Here is a 27,283-nt window from a genome sequence, read left to right as displayed (position 1 = left end):
TTTGTCGGCCTTGCACCTATTTTTTGTCAAGAAATATTTTTGTTAGATCAACTTTCCTGAGTCTACTCTTACTCTTTGGAATGTACTTTTATACCCAAAAAAGTGGCAATTACAGCTTGCAATGAACTTTATAGATGCATCATCTATAGGTTTAGCAAATGGAGGTGTAAAATTTACTCAAAAACTGAACATGTAAACGTACTTAAAATTTATAAGTCAAAAACGGTTGACTTTTTTAGTTTTTCCATTACGTATCATTGCTTGGGTTTGCATGACTTCTTCGAGGACAGCCTTACTACATTTCTTTGATGATTTAAAGGCATAACTACATTTATACAGAGATCCTTTTTTTCACATCTCAATACTTTTCTCACTGTTTGCTATTGTGTAAGAGGCTGCAAAAATGATTGTGTCTTTCATACAAATGAGCATCTCTCACTGTGAAAAACGATTAGAACAAAATGGATGTCTTGCCTGCACTTAACACTGCTGCTGTGAAGCAGCGTTACACATTTGTTATGGAGGTGCATTAGTCTGGATGCGCTTGTGTATGAGAATATCAGGATAAATAGTAGAGGTACATATATATATATATATATATATATATATTTTTTTTAATCTATTTTTGTTTCAAACTGGAGATTCCTATATACCCCGGCAGGAAATCTTGATGATGAATCCAAACAATATAATGTCATTTGCCGCATAAAATAACCACATCACCACATCTAAAATAGCAACAAAATAAAGTAAGGCTATTACTTTCATCAGGACATTCGATAATTTAGAACAGTCTTAACATGTCTAAGACATGATTTTATCAAAATTCCCCAACATTCAAGAATTACATCACATTTGATCAAACAGTTGTGTCACGTCGCGAGGTGTTGGTGGTGGACCCCAAAAAGCAGGCACGAGAGAGGAGCAGGTTGTACTTGAAGAATTGTATTAAAACAGAGAAAACGAAATCCAAAACAAAGTTCTAAGAACAAAACAAATCCAAAGTAACAAACAAAACCATGGCAGAAACTAAAAACGCTCAATAACAAAAACATGGCCGAAACATGACTGAACAAACAAAAACGACAGCACCAAAGAAACAGTAACAAACAAACATGACAGTAGCCGAGAGCAAACACAATGACCCGACAATGAGTGGTCAGGCAGGACTCCTTTTAAAGACCTCATGACCTAACGACCAACAGGTGTGCAGCTGCAGGGAAAAGCCCCACAGTGCCACCTGTTGGTCACAAACCGAAACATTACAAGTTGGTTCCAACCAAGCAATTTGATTGGACCGAAGTCAATTCCATGAGTGATGCTGTAGAGTACAACAGTATTGTGGCTTTTAATTTCACTTAGAATTCACCTCACAGGTTTTCTAAAAGGTAAATTTGACCTGCACCAACTTTCAGTGGTTATCTAGGGCCCTATTTTCATAGACTGTGCACATGTGCTCGCAATAAAAACTGGCGCATCTTCATTTTTGTGCCAGGTTAAGTTACTGTGTTTGACAGTTTAGCAGCCCCTCGCTGAGTGTTCCGGCACACTGAGGGCATTTTTTATAACAGTGCATCTGAAAATTTGGTAACAAAGTAGACTAGATGTTAGGCCAGGGGAAAGTTCGTCGAAGTTGTGGCGCGGTACACTTGTACTCGTGTTCATTCCACACTGCTTTCCTACTTCACAAAAGGTTAAAGTTCATGATTATCATCACACTTGTTCTCCTTGGCCACTGATACCCTATCAGTCATTTGATTGGCCAAAAACCTCTTGAGGTCTCCTATGATGTGCTTTCTGGAGTAATGTTCTTTAGAATCATATTTTTCCCCAGAGCTTTGTTTGTCAGGCTTCCCAATTACACCTCTTCAGTGGCATTTGACTTTAGATGTTCCACTTGAATTGGTTAATTGTGACAAAGATCAGCGCAGAAAAGCAGATGTTGGTGAAAAGACTCCATTGTACATGCATTAGATTGATTGCTTCGGTGTTGGGTGTGAGTGTGTGTGTGTGTGTGTGTGTGTGCGTGTGTGTGTGTCAAACACCATATGGACTCATCAGCTCACTGGCAATGAGGGAGAGAATTGGAAATGTGAAATGCCACCTGTGCTGTATACATTACATATATGTACATATATATATATTTTTAATGTGCAGGCAGAGATTAATCGCAGCTGCCTCTCATGGGTTCCTTGTACCACATCCTGATGCATTCAGATTCTTGACGCATGGCCATATATTTAGCTCCAAAGAATCCAATGTCAATACAGTATAAGTCCCATTATTTTAAATTGCTGAACGATGTGTGTTGCGTTTCTATTGACTTTGACGACATTTCCACTTAATTTTATCCTTGATTCTTTTGAAATAAGGCTAATTTACACAGGGCGGCCTGGTAGTCCAGTGCTTAGCACGTTCCTCCCACATTCAAAAAAAAAAAACATGCATGGCAAGCTGATTGGGCGCTCTAAATTGTCCCTCGGTGTGAGTGTGGGCGTGGATGGTTGTTCGTCTCAGTGTGCCCTGCGATTGGCTGGCAACTGATTCAGAGTGTACCCCGTCTACTGCCCGAAGACGGCTGGGATAGGCTCCAGCACCACCTGCGACCCTAGTGAGAATCAAGCGGTTCGGAAAATGGATGGATGGATGGATGGATGGCTAATTTACATACAACCACCCTCACCCAAATTATCGCGTCCCATTACTTTGCAACTAGGCTCACTACCTTTTCCAAGCGACGGTCAGACTCCACAGAAGAAAAACCATGATAGAGGCAAAAAAGTAGCAATGCTACGTATAAATTAGCAGAAGCTAACCGCGTTGTCAGCATTAGCTTCTGCTACGCTAATTGCCAATGGATCTTCAGCATCTTAGTAATCAACTGCTGTCTCCAAAATGCAGCTAATGCTTCGACGTCACCTGTATCAGGAGTGTCACACTAACATTTGCCACCTTGTAAATTTGGTTTCCCTCAAAGGGCTGTTATAACTGCGAATAACATGAAATTGTCATTGTATCATCACAAACTGAATTTGAAATCACTAGTCATGGAAATTTGGTACTATGCAAATATAAAAGCATAGCGCTATTTTTCAATTTATACTAAAAAGGGATTCAACACAAAAAATGTTTGTAATGTCTGCTAAATTTGAAAGCTTCAATTTCAGAAAAATATTTTCTGCCAAAATGAAGAGTACAAACTCGACAAACTCTGGGCTGGCCCTGGTAAGAAAAACTGTACTAGGTATTGTACAGGTGGCATCGGTGAAAGGGTTCATCGATAGTGCTTGATAATTCTTTACCCTGTTGACTGAAGAATTCCAATCACATTTTATTAGATTTTAGCTTGGGACGCTTTTATATCGAGAACAAAAGAGTAATCATTGTCCTTTAAGAGAGACAAGCTCTTTACAGACTGCCTATCAATGCTCATGTGATCTTTTGTCAGCAGATTAATCAAAGTTTGAAACCAAACGAGGACCACAGTGGTCTTCCCCCCCAAAAAAGAGCTGAAAAAGGTCAAATGTCACCTGTACTCATGCTGTACATGCTCAAAGCAGTTTAGCTACTGGAACACGTTCTCTTTTGAGTACATGCTGCACATCACTTCTCATATTTGCTCTCCCGCATCACATTTACACCACTCTCAATTATTGATAAGTTATTGGAAATTACGAGGCATGTCAAGAAACGACTGGCAGCCGCACTCATAACTCAATGCCAACTGGCTGCTTATGTGAAACTGATGCATAACATCGCCACTGTTCTATAAGACCCTTCTGGCTGACTTCAGTGTTTCAAAAAGTAAGAAGCTGAAGTAACTGCGCAGACATACACACAAAATTAGTTTGTGTGTTCATTTTTTAATGGTATTAAAGCGTTGTTCGATTTTATGTCTCTTTTCGGCTTAAAAAAGGAGGCTGTGTTGACTAATCATTTCATTTCAGAGACCGACTGGACTGCAGAATAAAATAAGAGGCCCAATGCAACAGCTGAATCACCACTCGACAGCAACAACCAGGCCAACAAATAACAATCTGTTTTTACCACTAGCCACAGGCATGTTCTTTTATTGTTTCATAGCCTGAATAATATGTTTGAAAAACACGGTGAGAGAATTTTATCTCGAAAAAAAATGTAGTACTGTATAGTAATTTTCTCACACAATATTTACTTACAGAGCCTTCATCTGTCAGAAAAAAAAAATTATACTGCCAGACAGTACACTATAAAATCCCAAACTGCCAATTCAGCAAATATTCAACCCTCTCCAGTTGGTTTGTCTGATTCGTCACCATCACCATTGCAAACTTTTGACAGCTCAGTGTGGCATTTGGACCAGGGTAGACGGTAGACTGAAGTCATATAAACTTTCTCATCTAGGACAGTTCCCTGACATATTAACCAAAATTGGATTTTTTTTTATTGGCCTGCGTTGAGTTTTAGAATGTGCTAACTATGGCAGTGTCCTTTGCGCTCGTTATTACCAAATGCATACATATTTTACAGACGTGCTTTGCCACATTACACAATGGCACACACGCACACACACAGACACACGCACACACACACACACACACACACACACACACACACACACACACAAAAACACCACTAACAATCACATAATGGCCTACGATAATTTATTTTCAGAGATCCGAGCCTTAAATTGAGGGGTGTGTGCATCTTAGCGGGTGGCCATTGTCACCTCTGACCCACTGGTGGAATTGTGTCTCTTTCACCGGTGCTGCTTGCTTCTCCTTATGGAAGCAAGATCCGTACATAGAGCAGGTGTGGCCACAAACACTTAAATGTTTTTGTTTTTATTTATTTATTTTAATTTTAATGTTTGCACCGTGTTTTGGATCTACCAAGTATTCAAATATCAATCTGCAGTTGCCCAATAGCGAGCTAGCTGCGTGTGTTCATCTGGCATCCGGAGTGTCATTGTTGATCCTTGAGGTTAAACTGCTGCGCAACATAATGACTCCTACACTGTTGATGGATGTCACCGATTGCATCTGGAGTGTTTCGTGGAAGCTCTCCGTTGAGACGCTCCACCGTCCGTCACACACCTTCCATTGTGTGTGTTAATGAGCTTTGTGTCTCAAGTCTTAGCTCATCGCTTAAATTTGTCAGCCCTTTTTTCTGGCATGATGAGAGTTACTGTCTTTACGAGCTTGTGCTCAGGCTCATGTTTAATTGATAGTGGCCATGTAATTACACAAATGTCATGGGTGCTTTATGTTTATGTTTCTGCTATAACGTGCTGCCCGATTGCGTCCATCAAAATGCTAATGAAGTCACTGATTTTTTTTTCTACACTTAGTGATGGTGTGAATATTCAAACCCTTGGACTGAGTGGCAATCAGTCCACCTTGTACACCTTTTGCTCAAAGTCAGCTGGGATAGGCAGTATTGAATGGGAACAGCGACGAGCATGTACTCTGAACAATCATTAAGTAGAAATGAAACCTCTTTGTTTTGTAATTTTGTTGAGGATTTTATTCAGGTTGAATTTACAACAGCGGTCCGGATTCCACTTATGATTCGATGCTTTCATCTGATTTTTGTTGTTGTTTTTTTAAGCGGCCATTTAAATTCATATATCAAGTGAGGCAATGCGACTTTGTTTACATTTACTGGACACATGAAACAACTCATGTGCAGACACAAATTACACTTAACTCCTAAAGCGTCAACACCATGTAGGAGCAACACTTATTAAAAAATGATAAACAATATAAATATCAAACGCAAAGCCTGCGATTGGCTGGCTTGAATGGATGGATGATTGTATCAATGTGTGTCATGTGACATAGTCGTGCTCTTCCCATAATCGCTCATCTTATCTGCCTCCGCGTGCTTGCTTGACATGTCTTCAATTCCCCCAAAATTCCCAAATAAACTACTTTGAGTTATTCCTGATTTCATGTGGGTGCTTTTCTGTAGCCTTTGGGGCCGCCTACTCCCACGAGTCATGAAAGAAGGAAGCGATAAAAGATGCATCCAGCAGCAAGCACTTGCCGCCCTCAAGCTACCTGCAATTCACCTTGTCTGCCATTTATCAAGCCTTCCGTTCCGTAAGACCGCCTTCTATTCTCTTTCTTTCCCTGAAACATCTTTTCCAGTGCTTTCATAATTGCTCTCGAGTGTTCAGGGAAATAGATTTTTGACCCATAATCTCTTTGGCTAGTCTCCAGATTGTTCCCTGTATATCCCCTTAATTCTAGGTTGTTTCTGATGCATCCTCCTATGGCACGTCACTGTTTCTGCCCCAGATTATTTTTCTGTTGATCCTTACCCGTTTCCAGTCTTAAGTTATTTTTGATTATTAGTGTGCATTATAATAAACATGATCCATGTTATCATTAATTGTCATAATCCTGTTCTTGTGTGTCTCCAGCAGGTGGCAGAAGAGGGCCTTCCCTTCAGTGTGCACACCTGCTGCCAATTTGGTCATCAAGTTAGCAAAGTAGAGAAGGACTGCCAAGATCCCTTGTCTGTCGGACTATTGACCTTGTTTGCTGCTCTGGCTCAAATGTTATTTTCTAGACGTCTCGAACTAGTCATTGACGTTTTTTGCTCTGTAGTCTCTCGTCTGGTATTCATATTTTTTGTTGTTTGATCTTGCTCTGTTTTTGTTTCGTGCAATTGCACTCTAGCCATTTTGTTTATATCCTCGAATGAACAATTTCCCTGCCTCTGCAAGTGTTCTTTCTTTAAGTGTGTTTTTTCCTGATTCTCGTTAACCAACGATTTCTGTTTCTACATTGTCGCTACGTTTTTGTGTTTTTGTTATTAAATAAATATTTTTCGTAAGGATTATATTTGTGTCTACGTTTGTGGGATCCGATCACCATTCAGTTCCTTCCGAGCTGTGTCAATAATATATAATCAAATGTCGTTTGATAAAATTTGTTATTTCACAAGTGCGTATCAAACTGCATTAGTTTGTGTCCAAGAAGTAGCTCCTCATTTGAAAAGGGTTGATGACCCCCTGCTTTGCATTCTGTTGTTGCTCCCTTGGAGAAGATAAACTAATAAACATAGCACCAGACAAAAGTGCTCTTTAATTATATTATTTAAATGAGGGGTGGTGTCAGTGATGATTGTTTGGCAATGTTCTGGAGAACATATAACAATACCCTCAACGGGCCAATTTTAATCCTAGTTGCAGTCGGAGAGGGGAGGGACCATTCAATGGTGGAAATGAAAAGAAAATGGCGACACAAATGATGTGCGATGACACGAGCTTGCAGAAGTGGATTAAATCAATAATGAGTTGAACTCCCCAGCCAAGACGTTGCATTTGCCAGTTTAGACACCTCATCCAACCTCTCCTGTCCACTCTATGCAATCACCCTCTGCAAGCATAACCGAGGGCAGTTTTATTTCAACTCAGACGTCTGGATAACACTTGAAAACTTGCCGATTATGTTTTGGGGCTTCAAATTTATTGTTGATGAAACTAAAACAAGTGACAAATGTCCTTGAATTTTGATTAAAGGGCACATGTATGGGCTTTTTATTTTTCTACTAGTAGATGGGTCTCTGTGTGCAATCATTTGGCGATCTGTGCTTTTCGTTTCACATGAGTTGTCCATATGGATTTTGTGAAATGGGCCATGTGGCGCGTCAAGTTACGACCTCGGCGCAAGTCCTAAAAAAAAAAAAAGAATCCAAACGAAAAAAAGGGTGCAAAGAAGGTATGAATGCCCTGGTTTGTATTTTTAATCATGTCAACGTAACACATTACAACTCAAAAGTCATACAATGTACTGTACAATAAGTCAATAGTTTTGTTGTTGTGATCATCATGTCTTTGGATCAACCAATATACAACTCTGTCACTTTTACATTGCAGCAACTGATTGCATGTGAGCTATGTTCCACACAAAAAAGAAAAAAAAGCAAGATTTATTGCTTGTTGATATTACTTCCTTTCTCCCAAGCACATCATTGAAATAGTCATTTGTGTAGCTGTATGACATCCTGTAAGCAAATACACCTGTTTTCACCTTTTTTTTTCTTCCAGAGGTGGCTGTCATAGCAAGTTATACAAATAAAATGATCTATGCCAACAAACAAACAAAAGACCAAAGGCTGGAATGCACAACTTTAACATTGAACTCAAAATATAGAAAACTACATTTGGATGTTGTCTATCAGACAGTACCCAGTTTCTTAATCGGAAGCAAAGAGATGGGACAGAAAGTGTGAAAAAAAAAACCAGCAACAACATTTTTTTGCATACACCTGCTAGTTAAAAGGAAGTGTGAGGATAAGTGCATCCCTAGCAGGTGTAGCTTGAGGTCAAAGAGCCAAACGTGAAGTCGAAGAATACAACAGCATCGCTGAAACGCAAAGAGCCATGTCAGAATGTCCCCGTCAGTGAGACGCTTATTAGGACCGTCCCCAAAACAAGTACTTGGAGCGATTCCATTCAGTGGAACGTGTACCTTCATTGACTATTAAGTTGAGGAGTGCCTCACGTAATTGTGATGTCATCATCATTCCCATCTCTTTTCGATGCTTATCATTCTGGGGAGGGTCTCAAAGTCCTTTTTAAGTGGCAATAATACATTTCTATTGTACTAGCGTTCACAATCGTGTCCTAATGAGCGGGCAGTGTCAGTAGAGCCACACCTCCAAATGAGATGAGCCAAAATGGTTCCTTAATTTCTGACAAAGTACCTTCTTCCGCCAAAGGGTTTAAGTTGACTCCACTGAATCTTTAATCAAACAGTTTTTTCACGGGGGTCCCATTTTGAGTGAATAGGTTCCACTCCCCTTTGTACGTTTGTAAGTGCTGACAGACGAATTGTGAGTTAAAGGGCATTTTTGTCAATACAGCACGACTCGAATACGTGGCATAAGAATAAATGAGCTTGTAGTGCTTTTTTTTTTGTTTTTTGCCTCCTTTTTTTTCTCAATTGTATTTTTGAGCCCTTCGGCGTAAACAGTATGCTGTTGTGTTCTTGTAGCACTTGCATGGAGAATTAGATCGAGTACATTAATGATCGAAGGCTTATCGTCAGGGAGCGAGTTTGTAGGAAAAAAAAGGGGGTTCCATGTATTCAAGGTTATTAGTGAAAAGTCTATCAAAAATACTGTTACTCTTTTCTTTTTTGTTTTTTTTTCTCCCAGAAGAGAAATACACAAATGCTGATAAAAGTCTACACGTTAAGCTAATGACACATACATATACAGGTTCAATACAAAATTTAAAAAACATATGAACATATAAGCTGAAACTTTAAAAGGAAAAAAAATACTCTTATTTAAAAAAAAAAAGGTTGAAAGTGCTAGAACTCAGATTAGCTCACAGAAACCCAGGGAGGACAAACTTAATACATGCCAAAAGCTTTTCATTTCTTTTTTTAATCTATAGAAGGTGTTTTGAGTTTTTTTTAATCTTTAGGAATATTTGTTACAAAACTAGAATATGTTTAATTTGATTGCTACAACATTTGGCTTAAGCCAAGGGTTTTTTTCTTAGAAACAACCTTTTTATTTGAATCATCACACAGCTCAATTTAGAATCTTGCTTTATTGTTTTGTTTTTGTTTTGTTCCTTAAGACATATTGTCTTAAATACTCAAAAAGGTGCCGTCAGCTAATTCATTTAGGATTAATAAATCACGTCATGACTCATTTACAAGAGCCAGTTTGACAATAAGTACAATGTAGGGGGTAAAAAAAAAAAACAAACAAAAAAAAAACAACCCACTTCAAATCAAATTCCGAAGTCGAACGATGAAATCATGAAAGGATGAACTAGTGACAACTGTTGGACAATTATTCTGTGTTGAGCAGCCTGGTGCTTTCATTTCCTCCGGTAAAAATGTCGGACAGCACGTAGCATCTCATGACAAGCGATTGTGCAAAAGTGTAGTTTCTTCTCCCCAGGTTTTGGTAAAAAAAAAATAAAAATGAGGTGGATGTGTTGTGTTTTTTTTTCTCTCGAGGTCCTTTGTACAAACAGACAACAATAATATCAACAAACAGACAAAACAAATAAACAACCAAAAAAAAGCAATACCCCGCCATTGTTTTAGACTCCTTTTTCTTTTTTACTCTACTAAGCAGCCGAGAGAGAGAGAGAGTTTGAGAGAGCTAGAGAGAGGGAGGATGGGTTGTGGGGGGGGGGCGGGGGGGGGGCAGAGGTTTGAGGAGCTGATGTCAGTCAGTTCGGGTTGGTTGTGCATCCTTCTGTTCATTTTGCAACAACAAAACAAACAAACAAATAAACCCAAAAAAATAATAATCTAGTGGTCTACAGTTGTCTGCAACCGTAGATACGAGCAGCATGAAGTATTTGACTTTTTATGTGCTATGTTTTTTTTTGTGTATGTTTGTTATTCATCAAGAGCTCAACAGCCTGAACTGGGCGTGGCCTTCTCATAACTCATTGCATGAGGTTGGCCATAACTTTAAATGAGAGTTCATATAGTGGATAAAGGAATTGTGAGTTGATCAATACCCTAAAACGTTGACATTATGGGGCCTCCTTTTGCTTTAATGACGGGTTGACGGGAGCCTTGCAGCATGCTACATCTTCGCCGCTCGCTTGTTTTGATTTGGACGTAAGTTTTGGCTTGTTGTCATGATGAAAACTCTCGATTGTTTGATGCAAGACCCCCCCCCCCCAAAGAAACAAAATTTCTTCCGACATTTTTTCCAAGTTATGTCTCTCCAAGCATGTGGGAAAATGGGTTATTTGTTAAATAAAGTGTGACTCTATTGCAAAAAAGGATGCTTTTTTCTAAATCAAAGGTGCGCAAATCCAGTCCTCAAGAGGCCCTATCAAGCCTGTTTTAGATCAGTGATTCCCAACCAGTGTGCCGCGAGAGCTCTAACGGTGTGCGGAAACGAATAAAACTTCACTTAACTGGTAAGAAACATATTTTTGCAAAATGCATCTTTGCCCGGTTATCTATGCCAGCAACTTGTAGTGACACAAAGAACAAATAAATGATCTTCTTGTATCTGATTGACATATGTATTCTCTTTTTGTGGCCATTTTGTTTGTTGGTGTGACGTGCGATTTTTTTGAACTAAAAAAAAAAGTGCCTTGGCCAAACTAAATGAGGACCCGATTGTTTGACTCAGGCGTGTTGGAAGAGGGAGACATCAAAAACAGACTGAAATAGGGGCTCTCGAGGCGCAGACATGGCGTTTGGTCTAAAACAAAAGCAGTGGAAGCGTATGCCCACAGTGCAGCATCATGAGGCTTCAAGGCTGTTTTTCTTCCCATTTAGCAGCAGCCTTATAAGTCAAGGTGGAAGCACTTACGAGCGGGTCCAAACAGAAATCAATTTTGACACAAGAGCGAGCAAAAATTGCCTAGTTAAGATGTCTCATGCTGAACGACCCCATTAAAGCAAAAGGTACTAAAACAAACCTTTTTTTTTTCCCTCTCTACTAAACTAAAGTGAATTGTATTTTTCCTTAGTTTCGTTTGATTTTTTTTTGTGTGTGAGTTCTCATGGCCTAAAACCACATTTTCTATATCCACTATATGTGACCTTTTGTGGCGTAGGGTTAACTTTGGGCTCAGTTTCCTATAGGCTGGCGGTGAACAGGATTGAAAATATCCGGAACAATGACCTCTGATCGCGCGTAGTCGGTTCGTCCATGTCAGCATTCTTATTGACACTTTCTAGCTAGATCAAATCCTAAGTGATGCCTTAGTGAGCCTGCTATAAATATCGTAGCATCCACAGTTCTGATTCCGCTCTCCTAACTCAAGTACATGTGAAGATAATGACTGGATATGAGAGAAAGCTTAAGGGAAAAAAAGAAGCTAATACTTCATCCATTGTTTCAGAGAGAGAACGAGAGAGAGAGAACGAGAGGCAAGATCAACACAAATGTAAACCTGCCGGACAACCAATAAGAAACATTATCACTTTGTTAAACTAAATAAAATACGCAGTTACTGAGATAAAAGTGTTTACGCTAATCATTTTTGAGATCTTTCGTACACTGCAATAACATTCTTGAACACATTTTTCCTCATCTGCATCTGTAACTCTTTTTTTTTTTTGTTTTGTTTTAAGCATTCACATATGTCAGGGATCCTCATGACATCTTTTCGAAAGAGACGGCCCAACCTAAAGCGGCCGATTTTATGCGCCGTGACATCCGAGAATTTAGTCAGAAAGCAGGATTTTTTTAATTTTGGAAATGGATCGCAGTGATGTACTCCAGACAAAAAACAAGTAGCCTGTCGTCCACTGCGACAGACGAGACATGCCGCTGCGCAAAAAAAGGATTGTTTGCCAATAACAAGTGTTATATTTTGGAATTTGCATGAGGGGGGTTATGGCATATATTTTGATAACATTCAGAGTTGAAAAGAAAAATGCCAAAGCTTTTACAAGGCGAAATATCTGTTTTTGACGCTCCTTGCAAATCCCGACTAAATTCTCGCAAGTACAGGCTCTTTTTTTTATGGGCTAGTGAAGAATCCTCCACAAGAATACTTTTTAGCATAACTGTTGGAAGGAAGGTCGATTCTGGGCGTTGCGACCTCAAAAGTACGATCATGAGAGATGAAACAAAGCCGATTCCTAAAGATGGAAGTGCCTTCGGGAAAAATAAAAAAGTGCTTCACTTGATGATTTTTTTTTTTTAAATCTGCATCGTGTTTCCACCAACATTTTTCACATTTCTTTCTTTTTTTCCCCTTTAAAATGCCAGATGCTTTTTCCGTTTTCCATTCAAACGTGACTGTAACGGACGCCAAGCAATAAGAAGGGGCCATCCGCCAAATTTACAGATTGCGAAAAGAGCACTCCCCCAGAAGGATCCCATTTGTGCGATCAAATGGGAGAACGTTTGAGGTAAATTGTGAATTCCGGAGCTCTTCTTTTCCCTCTCAAGATGAGACGTTCTACTGTGGTTCAGGGAAAAGAAAAATTAAGTCAAACAAAAATATCCATTTCAAACGATATATATTTTTTTTCTGGGTCACAACAATAAAGATCGTCACTAAACTTTGATATATGTGTCCTATCGCTTGAGAAAGAAAGCAGTACCGTGACTCTGCCTGCTACGCTACTAAATGGGGATGCAAATATAAGGGGACATAAATGGCAATGGGAAAAAAAAAGCGTTAATACATCATTAAAACAAGAGGAAAAAGGAAAATAAAATCCCAAATAAAAGCAGCTTCCTTTTCTTTTTCACCCCATTTTTCCAAAAGGGCCTTTTGTATACTTTTAGGGATAAATTCCAATCTTGTGTGTGCTTTCATTTAAGGCATCTAAGTTTTCTCGCTTTTTTTTTCTTCTTTTTTTTTTTTAAATTCAAAATCTACTCACTGTATGTTTTAATCTAGCTTTGAAAACGCTCACTGAAAAGCCTGGTGGAAGCGAGGCAGTGTGGTGGTACTAAGGCTGGAGCTGAATACTGGTGGAAGAGGGTGCAGAGGTCCAAGTCCCAGACCCCCGCCGGAGCTCTGATGCTCCTGAGGTTGTGGTTGCAAAGAGGTAAGAGGCGCCATGGCGGCAACTGCTGCGGCGTGAGGCTCGGCAGCGTGCAGAGATGAAGAGGAGGAGGAGGAGGAAGACGAGGAGGTGGCAGACGAAGTATAACCCATCACCAGTCCTCCCGTGCTCATGGGGGCGCTGTAGGCAGGGAGGTTGAGCGGAAGGAAGCCCAGCAAGTGGGAGAAGTCCATGTTAGCAGCAGAGAGAGACTCGGCGATCACCGCGGGGCTCTTGGACAGCAGGGGATCTCCGCACAGTTCTTCTGCTAGGCCGGCAGGAGGCTCCAGTCCATCCTTGGGGGGCGAAACAGCAGCGTGAGGCTCCGCGGAGGGAAGCGGGCCCGGCAAGCCACTCTGCAGATCCATGAGGAAGCTCTCCATCTCCACCTTCAAGGGTTTGTCCAGCAGGTATGAGGTAGATCCCAGCTGGTATTTGGGGGCTTGCTGGGAATGGTGCTGCTGCTGGGGGACCGAGGGCTGGTGGTGGGGCGGGGGCGCCGGTGGGGAATGGTGGTGATGGTGGTGGTGGTGATGGTGGTGGTGGTGATGGGAGTGGGGGTGCAGGGATCCAGTGGACTCCATGTGGCAGCCCATGCCCACGGATAGGGGCGCGGACATCAGGGGCGGGTGGGGGTGGGTCACTCCGGAGTTGGACATGGCCTGCAGGTGGTGGGGGTTGTACACGCCCATGGGGAAGGGGGCCCCGCTTGGGAAAGGCTTGCCCATCATGGGGTCCTTATTCGGAGCCACGCTGCACATCATGGGGCTGAGCTCCTCCTTCACGGCGCAAGGAGGCGAGCCGGAGGCCAGGAGGCCCAGCATATCCGGGGGCTCGGTCTTGATCTTCAGCAGCTCCTGCGAGTGGCTCTTCTTCACGTGACGCGTCAGGTGGTCCTTCCTGCCGAAGCGCTGGGCGCAGTACTGGCACAGGAAGTCCTTTCGGCCAGTGTGCACCACCATGTGCCGCCGCACGTCCTTCCGCGTGTAGAAACGGCGATCGCAGTGGTCGCACGGGTGTTTCTTCTCCTTGGCCCCGCCGGATGATTTCCCCGAGTGGCTCTTGAGGTGCTCCAGGAGGACGGGCGTGCTCTCGTACCTCTGCATGCAAACTTTACAGGTGAGGTCTCCCGCTGTGGCTGAGTGCATGGCCACGTGGCGCTTGTAGCCCAGTTTGGTGTTGTAGGGCTTGCCGCACTCCTCGCACTTGAAGGCCTCCTTGTTGGGGTCATGGGTCTGCAGGTGGTTCTTCAGGTGGTCCTTCCGGTGGAACATTTTCTCACAGAACGAACACTGGTGGGTCTTCTGTGGAGAATGTGTGGCCATATGCCTGCGGGGGACCAGATTTGATGAGCGGGTCAGAGGAGATTGATTGCACCAACCGCATTCGTGTATGACGTCAGTACAGTCAAACCTCTGTTTTCAAATATCTCTCTACTCGACCAAATCGGTTTTCGAGTTTTTTTAATGCCTCCGATGACGACTGAAAATCGCTTCTTGACCAAACTGAGCGCACTTGAATGCGCCACTTGACTCCTCTCGCCTTCCTTACACGAGAAAGAGATGCTTCCTTGGGTAGATGAGGAAGTGACGCCTCCTCGTGTAGCGCTCCATGGTGAACAGACGTGTTCAATAAATTTAAAAAAAAAAAATATATATATATATATATATATATATTTTTTTTTATTTTTTTTTTAAAGGAGCGTGGTTTCGGTTTTCGAACAGCCTTCTGGAACGGATTATGGTCGAAAACCGAGATATGGCTGTATACCAAAGTTTGTTTTTTTTTCAAGGAAACGATGGCAACACCGCATATCATTACCATTTTTCAAAAATGAAACTAAGAGAAGAGAATGAACATGCTCTATACAGCCCAAGTAAGGAATAAATATAACATAGCAAAGGGAGTTTTTGGTACCAGTGAAATTCATGAATTCAAAGCCTTAATGGGAGCGGTTCGATGGCTTTTTTAGTTACCCGATGAAAAAATACTTGCGCAGTCTGCTCACCGAGTGACAACTGCCAACAGACAGACAGCGGCCTCAATTTTTAAAAAAAGTTTCATCTCCATTTTGCTTTGCAAGATAATTTGGGTTGGAAATGCCCATGATGCCATTTTTCAAGCTTTTTTTTGTTGGGCTTTACTCCCCCAGCATGTAAGACAGTCATTTTAGTCATGAACATTTATTATGTAAAAAAAGCTTCCCTTCGATTGGGTCGCTGTTCTCCTTAATGTGAACAGGAAAACACCTTTAGCCGTGACGCACTCTGGGTTGGCCACGGCAACGCGATGGCCCAGTTGCACTCGAAAAAAATGTTTTTCTTTCAAAAGCAAAAGGCACGCTGAAAATTCAGATTTGTAAACAAAAACGGTATGATTTGTCAGGAATCTTAAGTTGCCGTCTGTCATTTGACCACTCACTTCTGCTATTCTGTGTGTATATTATGACAGTGACCTATCAAGCATGTGATAAACGCTCTGAGTACCTGAAGAGTTTGTATTTGGAGCTGAAGGCCTTGGGGCAGTGCGGCTGTGAGCAGTGGAAAGGTTTCTCTCCCGTGTGACTCACGGCGTGCAGCCGAAGCTTCTCCTGAGAGGCGAACAGAGCCCCGCACACCAAACACTCGTTCCCTCTTCCCGCCTCTTCTTCCTCGTCTTCTCTCTCTTTCCCCCTCTCTTTCTCTGTGCGTGGCAGCGAGCCGGCGCTCCCAAACAACTTGACGGCAGTCCGTCGTCCCTCTTCCTCCGGCGTCAGTGCGGTAATACGGTGTGAGGCATCGGCGGCAGCAGCTGCCATGGCAGCCCTAGAGAGCCGCTGCCATGAAAGTCCACTCGGGGTTCCCCTGCCTCGCGGGCTCAATGTCGAAAGTTGGTGGTTTGGGTGGCAAAGTGGCGGCTCAGTAGAAGCTTGAGTGAAACATGGAGATGAGCGAGAATCTGCAGTGAAACACAAGGACGGATGTTAGTCTGCATTCGGACCACTGTCGAGGTGCCCAGTGGTACCTCTTCTTACGAAATTAATTGGTTCTGGAAGAAATTTTACTTGACAAGTTTGTAAGTAGAGACGCATTTTCCATGTAAATGCCCTAATTCGTTCCAAGCCCCCCCCCCAAAAATTAAGACAAAAATGTTTTCTAAGGCATAAAAATACATCAAAATATGTAACAAATACATGTTTCAATTAGATCGTTGCAGAAAAAATGAGTGTTGTGCATGATGTAAAAAACAAAGAATAGAGTAAAGAATAAAAATGGTCATTTAACTTTGAACCGAGTTCTCGTTTTTTGCCCTCTTTCGTCCATCCATATTCTCTCTCACAAGTGGCTTTGGCCTGGCATTTTGCAAAAGACTGATCCAAGGACGTTTGTTTTTGTTGGCTTTTAACAATCCTTCGATAATGTCCAAGGCAAATATCAGCATAGTGAGCGATTGATTGCCTGACTGATGAACACTTTTTCTGGGTGATTCGCATTTACATAAAACCATCAAAACACCTCCTGGGTGAATGACAAGGACGCTGCATCGACACCTAACGATCTACCTACACACACAGAGACATGCGCGAGAAGTCCCTCTTAGCCAATGGGCTGCCAGGATGATGCTGGGTAACAGCCAATGGCAGAGCAGCTATGAGTATGTTGCGTTCAGGAAACCCGGAGCTGCGAGTAGTGGGCCAAACTGTATTTTCACCTTTCGTATCTTGACATTTGTTTCGTAATGAGAGGCAATATTTTCCCGTTGAGGCGTTTTGGAACTTGAACATTTTGTATGGAGAGACGTTCGTAAATAGAGGTACCACTGTATTTGGTCTAATACAAAGTGTCCTACTTACTAATCCTGCTGTCTGTCTTTATTTCCTTGACATGTGTTGCACTTTTCCTCCTCTCACGTCTCCTCCTCACCCAGTTCCAAGAGCCATGCTTGGCGGCGAGTGCCAAATACTCTTCTGCATCTTGACTCTGGGAGGAAAACAAACAGAAAGTCGAACATGACAAAGTTGTCAACGTGGCTCGATAGATATTTTAGATGATTTTATTACGATTATCGTCTTGATGACTTGGTTTCTCTTTGTGCAATACAAATGAACTTGTTTTGCGTTGCTGCGATATATTACTTTAAACCAGAGCAACTGTTGCATGTAGCCTGCCATTAAAAAAAGTTCTCAGTGTGATGCAGTGCAGGTTGGCGGGTCCGTGCTCGGTCAAGAGCATCTCGACAGTAAGAAAAAAAAAAAGTAAAGAGAAAAAAAAATCAAATTTGGAAATTTTCCATGGAAATTAATAAACCAAGATTTGATCAAACTGAAGGTTGGCTTTTAGGGTATTTAGGTAGAGTTGGGAAAAATGTTGAAAAAACCATTTCATCATAATAACAAAATACTACAATAACAATAATATGATGTGTAATATAGTAAATAATCTATATTTTTTCCCCCTGAAATGCAATAGCTGTAAATTACATCACATGGCTAAATGCACATTGTGCACGCTTGTAAAGGTTAAACTTCAAAACAACAATAACAAGAGCAAAAGGAAATATCTCAAATACCTGATGTAATGCATTTTTATAATCAGTGTTAAAATTACGTTGAGGGGCACATAAAGTCTCTGATTACAACTGGTGTTGACCAGTGTAATTATTTTCTTGAATCTGATTAAAACAACCAGATTCCATGCAAGTAAGCAAACAAAACACATGGAATTCTTCGATCATATGCACAGATAATAGAAGAATAAAAGACTCTGTAGATTTCTTTGGAGAGGGGCTCTTTTCATCAAACAAGTTCATATGAAATTTGTTGGGATTTTTGGAAAGGAAAGTGCTTTTTTTCATTGTTTTGTTGGGGTTGAGTAGTATTTAACTCCACATTTATTTATTTATTTTTGTTCTTCAATGAAACAATTCATGCTGCAATAAAATCATCAAAACTTGATCAAGTTTGGATAACAAATATATCTGTTAGATGGTCTTGCTTTTTAGTTGTATTATTTTTGATGACAATTCTGCTCGAGTCAAGATCCAGTCTTGCATTTCTCCAATGACAAATTGTCATTTGACTTAATCTACAGTGGAACTTGGACTGTGACCCTCTGGTTTAAAAACTGCAAGTAATTTCCAGCCTAAGCTACATCCCGCTCACTAGAGGGCGCTGAATGACAAGTGTCACAAGATTACCTAGAGTGTTTTTATGGCCATGGCACTCCATTACATACGTGTGTGCGTCTGTGTGTGTGTGTGTGTGTGTACATTTGCGTGTGTGTAAATGTACAGGTATGTACTTATCATGAAAGGGGGCGAGGACGCTTAGGGAAGCACACACATGGCCCAAAGGTTGACAACGACAACCCGAAATTCAACACCAAAACGGATGCACACTTTGAGGTCAACGAAAACAACAACCCGCCTCAAAGTTGAGCAGTCCATCCTTAACCCCATCACTCCTCGGCCATTACACATTCCTTTATGCAGCTCGGCTGACCTCTGCGCCCTTTGCCACCGACTAACACGGCAGTTAAGTCCAAGGTTGAACGGACACAACAACGGCAGTGCCAGGTACCACGTGAGTCCAGAGCGTATACTAAACCGTGTAAACACGTGTTGAGCAAAACACACACTAACTGGCACACTTACACACTCGCATGCTTTATCTGTGTAAGAGGTCACCGAGTTGAGAATGACAGATAATATGATGGAATTTGCTGCAAGTGTTTTGACAGATGCTTCGGATGTTGTTTACGTGTACACAAACACGTCTTCGTGTCTCTGCAGGCATCGTGTTTTGGCGTGCACAGCACAAAACATGCACGCGTGTGCACATACAAGTGTACGAATACACACAAGAAAATGCGTCTTTAAAGCTCCATGAGGACCTCATGAAATAACTTCTTTGAGAGGGTCACCACTCCCATTTTGACTGTTATGGTACATTACACATAACACACATACCTGTAAATGGTGTATTATTTATATATGCTGGTTAAAAAAAATGTAAAACAAATGTGTGTGTGTGTGAGAGAGAGAGAGAGAGAGAGGTTTTTTTCTGTAATTGTTTATATACATGTATAGAGAAGCTCTTTAAAATATATAATATAAAATAGAAATATTAGTTACGCATTAATTACAAAATAATTACCAAAAAAGGCAAAAAATATTATTTCTTGATTCAGATGTCAAATTATACTTAGAAAACAACGTTTTCCTGATTGAATATTAAGTTCGTATTGTATTGCATTCCTTTAGCGTAGCTCCATCTAGTGGATGCATAAGGCAACCGCAGCCACTATTGTAACTTCTATTCTATGCGCCTTATAAATGCAGCGCGCCCTATATATAAAAACGGTTTTAAAATAGGACATTCATTGAAGGTGCACCTAATACTCCAAAGTGTTGTATAGTGCGGAAAATATGGTCTATATAATATATTATTTACTCACAGTCAGTCTAGAGGCAATATATTAACCTCTTATCTCTAGGCTCCATTGTACATAACACACACATACGCACACACACTTACACACTAACTCCAGTGCGATATTAAAAAAAAAAGACTGTGAAGCAATTTTGTGAATTTCAAATGTTATGTCATATAGTGAAGGTCACGTGTGTGCTCTCCTGTGTATGTGTGTGTGTGTGTGTGTGTGTTTACAGTGGTGGATAAGAGGACCTGACAGCTGTAGCATTGTGCAGTGATCATCACCCAGCAGGGTGGGTGCAGCGGGGGTGACACCCATCCCATTGACCACCCTCAGGGAGCCCGGCTCCATTGTTGCAGCCTACCCACGTCGCACATTCCTGGATTGAACCATGCCGTGTCGTACCGCCGCACAACAGCAACGTGCAACGTATTTAGCCATAGGCTTGTGTAGCATCACACACACACACACACACACACACACACACACACACACACACACACACACACACACACACACACACACACACACACACACACACACACGTATATACGTACACTCCACCCACACCCCAAGTAAGACTTCCGTTGGCCGCAATCTGTAATGATAACATTAGGCTGTCATCAAAAAAAGAAAAGAAAATTGTATTCGGGTAACGGCATTTATCTCCTGAATTTGCAATGAAGGTTTTCACCTCATAGATTCAAGGTGATGAACAGCATACACGCACATCCCTATTCGATACTGAATTACAGGCCGCCACTTATTTCCTCATATAATAAACAATACTCTCCAACACAACAATCCAAATGTAGATCATCTTCAGATAGTACACCTTCATAGATATTGACAGTATTGTCATGGCCTGTAAGTTCCATGTGCCATTCACAGGAAAAAAAAGGCAAAACTTGACACAAGGAGGTACCAAAGTATCTGTTTGTCATGATTTAGTTACTGTTTGGCTCCAGCAGGTGATCGAGGTGTTCCGGTCTATCCAGCTGCTCACCTGTTACGCATCATGCTCAACAACTATTTCAGGACTTCCAAGCCGACAACCGACTGTCGGATAATTCGCCTTGCTCAAGCTATTATTCATGTACAACTTTCGAGACGTTCCAGGCTTTGCTCAGCTTTTCTCATTCCTTGTTAATTGCTATCCATTTTCTTGTAAATAGTTTGTTATGTTATTCTCGGTTTGGTATTTGGCATGATTTATTTCTTCTGTCCTTTTGAGACGAGCAATTTCCGTTTGTATTTTCCTTGCCTTCTGCAAGCGCATTCGCGCTCACACTCTCACCGAGGGACAATTTAGAGTGTTCAATCAGCCTGCCATGCATTTTTTTGGAATGTGGGAGGAAACCGGAGGACCCGGAGAAAACCCACACATGCTTGGGAGAACATGCAAACTCCACACAGGGAGGCCAGAGCCGCGATCGAACCTACGACTTCTGTACTGTGAGGTCAACGCGCTAACCACTCGATCGTTGGGCCACCTTAAGATAATTAGTTGGTTTAAAATGGCAGATCTGGGTAAAAGTTGTGTTTGGGGGTTTGCTGTTGCCGAGCCATGGAAAGAAGACCAATGTTAACCACAGAATGGCAGACATCACTCACCAGGTGCTGTGAAACGCATCAGAGAAGAAGAGGATAGTGTCATGGCCACCGTAACGCGGTCTCAAAAATACACAGACAACAATGATTTTGTTTTTCCACATCACTGAGTGTTGGTTGGGAGTGCAAAAGGAGTTAATCGATTTGTGTCCTCCAAAAACAGAGATGGATTCAACGCTGAATAGTGTGACAAACGCACATGGTCAATTAATTGGAAGAGCGGCTGTTGTGGTGGACTCTCCTTACCAAGGACACCCATCGGGGAACAACTTGACTGCCCTACACTGTACTCCATTCACACAGGTGAGTGAGGCAACTTATCAATTTGAGCATGTGATTGACATGCATGTACAAAAATATGGTAGTATATTAACATCTTTGAGTGGTGAATATGACATTTTGTCATGCATCGGGTTTCGAAGTGTACCTTCCTATGTGGCCCCTAATTAGGGCTGATGAAAAACTGTGCCCCCTTCCGCTGTTGAAGTTGCCCATCCCTGCACTAAACTAATGACACTGCTGAAATTCTAACACCAAGTAATCTTGGTTGAAGTAGACTTTATTTTTGCTTGACTTTTAGAATTGTTGGCATCTTGACATTGTGTTGGCATTGAAGTAAGAGGAGTGTGGAAGCACAGGCAGTTGAAGAGCTTCAGCACAAACAATACAACTGCGACCGTTCTCACCGTCCAATCGCACAAGCCTCACTGCACAAATCATAAAAGCCGGAGCAGGAACTTTGCTTCCAAAATGGCTTCGATGCCCACGTACGTACGTTTGCTGGAAGCGCCGCTCACTTCCCCTAATCAGGAAGGCTGAAAGCAGCATTGAACCGCCACTTTCCGCCTGGGTGTCTTTGGTTTCTGTCCTGGATGAAAGAGCTTCCACATTCCTTTCCAGCAGGGTCAGAGGTCATCCTCTGCACTGCACCGCCTGCCCGCCCGCCACAGCTCCCGCATGCTGAGTGACTGCTGTTAACCCCACCGATGCCGGCCCCATCCATATGCATGTGAGAAGAGGAACGAAATGTTTGTCGGAGGCTTTGTAATGTCGGCGACGTCGACAAACGTAGCGGACGAGGCCGGGTTGGTGCGGGCAAAGCGGCGTGGACCAAGAATGGCGTCACAGTGAGGCGAGAGACGCTGCTCGACCGAACTTTACGAACAGCCTAAATATAGAGGCTGAGTTCACCATGTGGAGTTTAGGTGACAACAGCCGCTCTTATGAGGAGGGGGTAGTCAGGCAAAGGGGGGTGGGGGGGTGGTTGGTGGTGGTGGAGTCGCAGAGCGCAGGGGGTGGGGGCTTTGTCGTTCTCTGAGGAGGTGAACGTGCTACACAAACATGCAATTAAACACAGTCATTCGATTCGACATTAACGTCGCTGTCCAATCAGTTACAAAAAAGTTCCAATTTGCGTGCGTTTATTTAGTAACAATAAATGTTTATACAAAGTACATCACGTGTTTAAAGGGCATTTTTTACAACAATTAACATTCTCAGGAAATTGACTTTGGTTGAACTGTGTTACTACTTCATTTGTTTCATTGTTTTTGAAAAAGCGATTCTTTCATTGTTCAGGTTACAGTAATTTCTTCTATTTCTTCATCTACTACTACACTTCTTTTTATTATCTGGCAGTCTAAATCAGTGGGGGGTTTTTTCTTGCAGAGTGATCAGCACCCCAAAGGAAAAACTTGGCATAATCTTTGGAAGATGGAGCTAGTTTGACAAGAGAAGTTCTTCCCATCGTTTTTGCGGCTGTATGTCCAGAGCAACGCGGAGGAGGAAGCCGTCATGCTAGTAGGTCAACAAAAACAAAGCAATACAATAAACCTTTTGAATTATTTGAACAAGTGGCACCAAAGTGTTGAAGTGGAAAGCATGAAAATGCCGGCAGAGTTAGCGCAGCTTGCCCGAGTAGGCATTAGCAGATTAGCCGCTAATAACTAGCCGGCAAAAGCATCAGTAACGCATGTCATCTTTTGATCAGGCACATTTGCAATTAGCAATGATTTAAATAGCGTGTGTGGGATCATAACTTTAAAATTATATTTTGATGAGTCCATTTTTAGTAGTTCACAAATTCACAAAATTTGGAGATACAGGGGTTCACTGGACAACACTGATAACTGTTTTCACATTAAATTCAGATGTCAAATTCACCATCCTTTTACTTACATTCAGAAATGTTTCACTTTTAAAGTTTAACAATGTTGATGAGCCACGTTTTTTTACCTTAGGCAGCAAAGCAGCATTTTGGTCCTGTTTTCTTAACAGAAATCACCATCACGAATTATAAAGACACTTTCAACTTGGAGATTGAATGAGAAAAATAGGCGAAAAACTTGCAGAGAAGCTTTTCATTGAACAGCCACACTTTGGTGAGATATAACTGAATACAGGAAAACCCATTCTCGTATTCTGTATGAAACAAATCTGCCCCCTTTCACGCTCAAATCCACATGGAAGTCCTGTTGAAAACTCACATCTTTCATTCTTTGTTCAAATCATTATATTTTCTCAATGGATCACCTCCAAACCCCCACCCCAGAATCATAAATAGTATGGTCCCGTTTGTTAATTAGGAACATTATTAGTTGCCCTCTGAGCCAGTAAGTACTTGCTTATTAATGTACAGAAAAGCAAATAAACTTGGCAGTGCACCATTTGCTCACCATATATTTTTATGCCCGCGGTCAGACCCAACACGAGCTGAGCGTTTCTAGCAGTGCGTTTCCGCATATAGCCAATGCGGTTTGCACGGTCAGGCATGGTTGCTTGCCGGGCGGTGCATTCGAGGGGAACATTTTTGCTTCTCCGCCCATTTCGCCGTGTTTGCTGATGTTAACTTTTGGTGGCATCGCGAATATACTAGTGCCCGTGCAGGCACAAGTAGACACACAGTGTAAAAAAAATAAAAAATAAAAGTAAACAGACGCACAGTGTAGTGAAAGAAAAGCAATGTGGGACAATATCATTGCGGTCTGTGGGACCGAGAAGCACTGTATCCAGCACAGCCAGCTCCCAAAACCAGCAGAGACTGAGCCAAAAAAGGAGCGACACAGTTAGCATACCTGGTGATGGGACTGACTTCTTTACAGCTATTGAACTACAGTGAAATTCCTCTACAACGAAATCATGTTCGCAGCAAGAAATTTTTCACAACAGGGCAGTTGTCACTGTCGCAAATTTGATCTCAGATGTAAACACACACACACACACACAGCCCCTCCTCCTTTTCTACACTCAAACCAACTCCCATGTAGTTTGCCCTCGGTCCAGTCATCCCGGGATTGTGGAATCCTGCCCCGCATCAGTATCAAAAGTGATTCATCGGTGTCCATGAACCAGAAAGTAGCGGCCATTCACATAATAGGGACACATTATTATTTTCTCATCAAATTGTCCATTTACTACAAACCAAATGTATACAACAGAGTCACATTTTCAACCCATTGATATACAAAAAAAAAAGAGTATTTCGAAGACAGCTTCAGCTGTTGGTACAACTGTGTACATTGGATAGCGTTTCTTTACGAGAGGACATTGCCACCTGCAGGTTTGGCATACATATTAGATGTTTCGGGACATTTTTTTGCAGCTACACAAATATTGGTTTGCAATTTTTGCCTTATTGGGTTTGGATTAAATTCAAAATATATAGTCAGCACACGGACTAAAAGGGCTTAGTTTGGAGCCGAAGCATGCAAACAACAGTGGAAATGGGGGAAACTTAGAAACGCATAAAATGGAGGGAAAACAGGAGTTGTGCGCAGCGGTGGAGTCAAGGGTCTTTGCAGCACTCAAATAAGTCTAGTGTGACAGGCGAGAGGTCAAGCTTTGGTGAACCCATTGAAAAGGAGCAGCCACCTCGGAGGGGGAAGGAGATCCGCCATTGGCAGTGATCCTTTGACCTACAGGAAGGCTTTCTTTTTACAACTGCACATTGCACCCCACACACATAACAACACAAGAATACAAATGCATATTTGCAATATATTTTGCCCTTTTATCCACAGGGGAACTGCAATTTTGCTCAATTATCCCAAAAGAACACTTTTGCCCTCTAAAAGATAAAGATTAAGATATCCTTTATTTGTCCCAAATTTACAGTCTACAGCAGCAAGATTGTGGGTAGAAAGAAGAAAAAACCCACTGTTCAATTAAGTGCAATATAAATACAAATATGGATAAGGTCGCAGTGCTATTTACAATTGTTTTTCACATCATTTAATTATTATTTTTTTATTCAGCAGCCTGACAGCAGTCGGTAGGAACTAGTTCCGTTATTTCCAACGGGAACACATGTTTCAAAACTTAACCATTCCACTGTTACTTGAAAATGATGTCATCCATCCACTTATCCAATTTCTAATTCAAATTCTCATCTTCACGGGGACGTGATGGAGCCTATTCCAGCCGTCTTCGAGCAGTAGGCGGGGGGACACGCTGAACCGGTTGCCAGCCACTCGCAGGGATGAATAACCATTCGCGCTCCCACTCACACATTTAGAATGTTCCATGAACCTGCCATGCATGTTTTTGGAATGTGGGAGGAAACCGGAGTACCCGGAGAAAACGGAGAACATGCAAAATTCCACACAGGAAGGCCGGGGTCAGATTCGAACCCACGACCTCCGCGCTGTGAGGTGGACGTGCAAACTGTGTGGCCAAAATCATATCAATATGCTCAATTTTTTTTTGATTTTCCTTTTTGCAGGAAATCCTGCTTAATTCTCATTTTGATTTCCGAGACAGAAGTGGCTCTGTCTCTCAAACAGCGTCAATGCATTGAAAGGTGAACCATTCAGATTTTCTTTCATAAATATGACGTTGATTCATTATTAAAGGACAATGTGTACATAATCATGACATTAAATTTTAAAAAGACCGTCGCTAATTATAAACTCGAGGGCAACGTTACTATTTTGGTGATTGTTGAATGCAGTGAGTCGTGTTGTTAAAAGTAGGAAGTCAGCAGTGCACAGAGGTCTCTGTATTCTAGCCAACAATGTAGCCCCCTCCTCAGCCAGGTTTCACTTCCTCTCCCACTTACATCCTCTGACCCCGGATGGCGCACTGCACATGGAGGGATGGCAGCCAAGAGGAAGAGTGTGCGGTTGTTCCTTGCCAAACTCTGAATAGCCTTCCTACCGTTCGCCATGAGATGTGGCTACTAAAACCGTTCTGGCTTAAGCTAGTCCACCACGCTGTGGTCTGACCGAGAAGGGGGTGTGGCAAACTGTCACAGTGGGACACTTCCGCCACAAGCCCGCCTCGCGCTTCCTGACGTCAGCCCGCTGATGTGACCCAAAATGACCTTCAACTTATATTGTTTCTAACGATAAGAATTTACTCAACTTCAAATGGATTTAACCCACGGCGTCAACAGTGCACATCTGTTCCAAAAACATCAAAATGAATTTCAGCTTTTTCTTGTGAAAGTTCAGCAAGGAAAGAAAAGATTAAATAAATTAAATTAAATTAAAATTAAAATTAAAAAACGGCCTCAGACAAATATATCAGACATTGGTTTTAGGTTTTGCTTGGCATTTGAGCAAGGCAGTGTTGTTGGTTTTTTTTTTTACATCCACTCTACGTCACATTAGTTATAAAGTTATAAAGTAAGCAAACCAAAAAATATGGCAAGGGGACAAATGCACCACAATATTTTTGCCCCTTTGTTATACATAATTAGTTATATGTTTATATGACATGATATACAGTATATCTATATTTTTTTTAAAGTAAGAACGAACCATG

At 41.8% G+C, this 27,283-nt stretch overlaps 1 protein-coding gene and 3 long non-coding RNA genes across 7 annotated transcripts in view; 2 read left to right on the top strand and 2 right to left on the bottom strand.

The window, feature by feature from the left end:
• LOC127596760 (uncharacterized) overlaps positions 1-6,998 on the top strand; it is a 51,644-nt gene extending 44,646 nt beyond the window's left edge. The window contains exons 2-3 of the long non-coding RNA XR_007961550.1: positions 5,953-6,083; positions 6,410-6,998. This is a non-coding gene — a long non-coding RNA (uncharacterized LOC127596760). The remainder of the gene's footprint in view (positions 1-5,952; positions 6,084-6,409) is intronic.
• Positions 1-27,283, bottom strand: part of LOC127596759 (uncharacterized) — a 202,889-nt gene that overhangs the window by 162,984 nt on the left and 12,622 nt on the right. The gene's annotated exons all lie outside the window — the stretch shown is intronic.
• The window catches only part of plagl2 (pleiomorphic adenoma gene-like 2), a 39,043-nt gene continuing 25,038 nt past the window's right edge, over positions 13,279-27,283 (bottom strand). For both annotated transcript variants that reach the window (XM_052059477.1, XM_052059478.1), the window contains exons 2-4: positions 17,329-17,455; positions 15,983-16,433; positions 13,279-14,825 (exon numbers count right to left, since the gene is read on the bottom strand). In XM_052059477.1, the coding sequence (XP_051915437.1) occupies positions 13,361-14,825; positions 15,983-16,293 (1,776 nt within the window). In that variant the 5' untranslated portion in view covers positions 16,294-16,433; positions 17,329-17,455 and the 3' untranslated portion in view covers positions 13,279-13,360. The remainder of the gene's footprint in view (positions 14,826-15,982; positions 16,434-17,328; positions 17,456-27,283) is intronic.
• The window catches only part of LOC127596749 (uncharacterized), a 32,636-nt gene continuing 24,080 nt past the window's right edge, over positions 18,728-27,283 (top strand). For all 3 annotated transcript variants that reach the window (XR_007961532.1, XR_007961531.1, XR_007961533.1), the window contains exons 1-3: positions 18,728-19,056; positions 20,145-21,823; positions 23,189-23,320. This is a non-coding gene — a long non-coding RNA (uncharacterized LOC127596749). The remainder of the gene's footprint in view (positions 19,057-20,144; positions 21,824-23,188; positions 23,321-27,283) is intronic.

This window comes from Hippocampus zosterae, chromosome 2, assembly GCF_025434085.1.
Source record: "Hippocampus zosterae strain Florida chromosome 2, ASM2543408v3, whole genome shotgun sequence".
In the NCBI taxonomy this organism is placed as follows: Eukaryota; Metazoa; Chordata; class Actinopteri; order Syngnathiformes; family Syngnathidae; genus Hippocampus; species Hippocampus zosterae.
The sequence above is the reverse complement of the archived record's forward strand: the minus strand, read 5'-3'. Positions and strand labels throughout refer to the sequence as shown.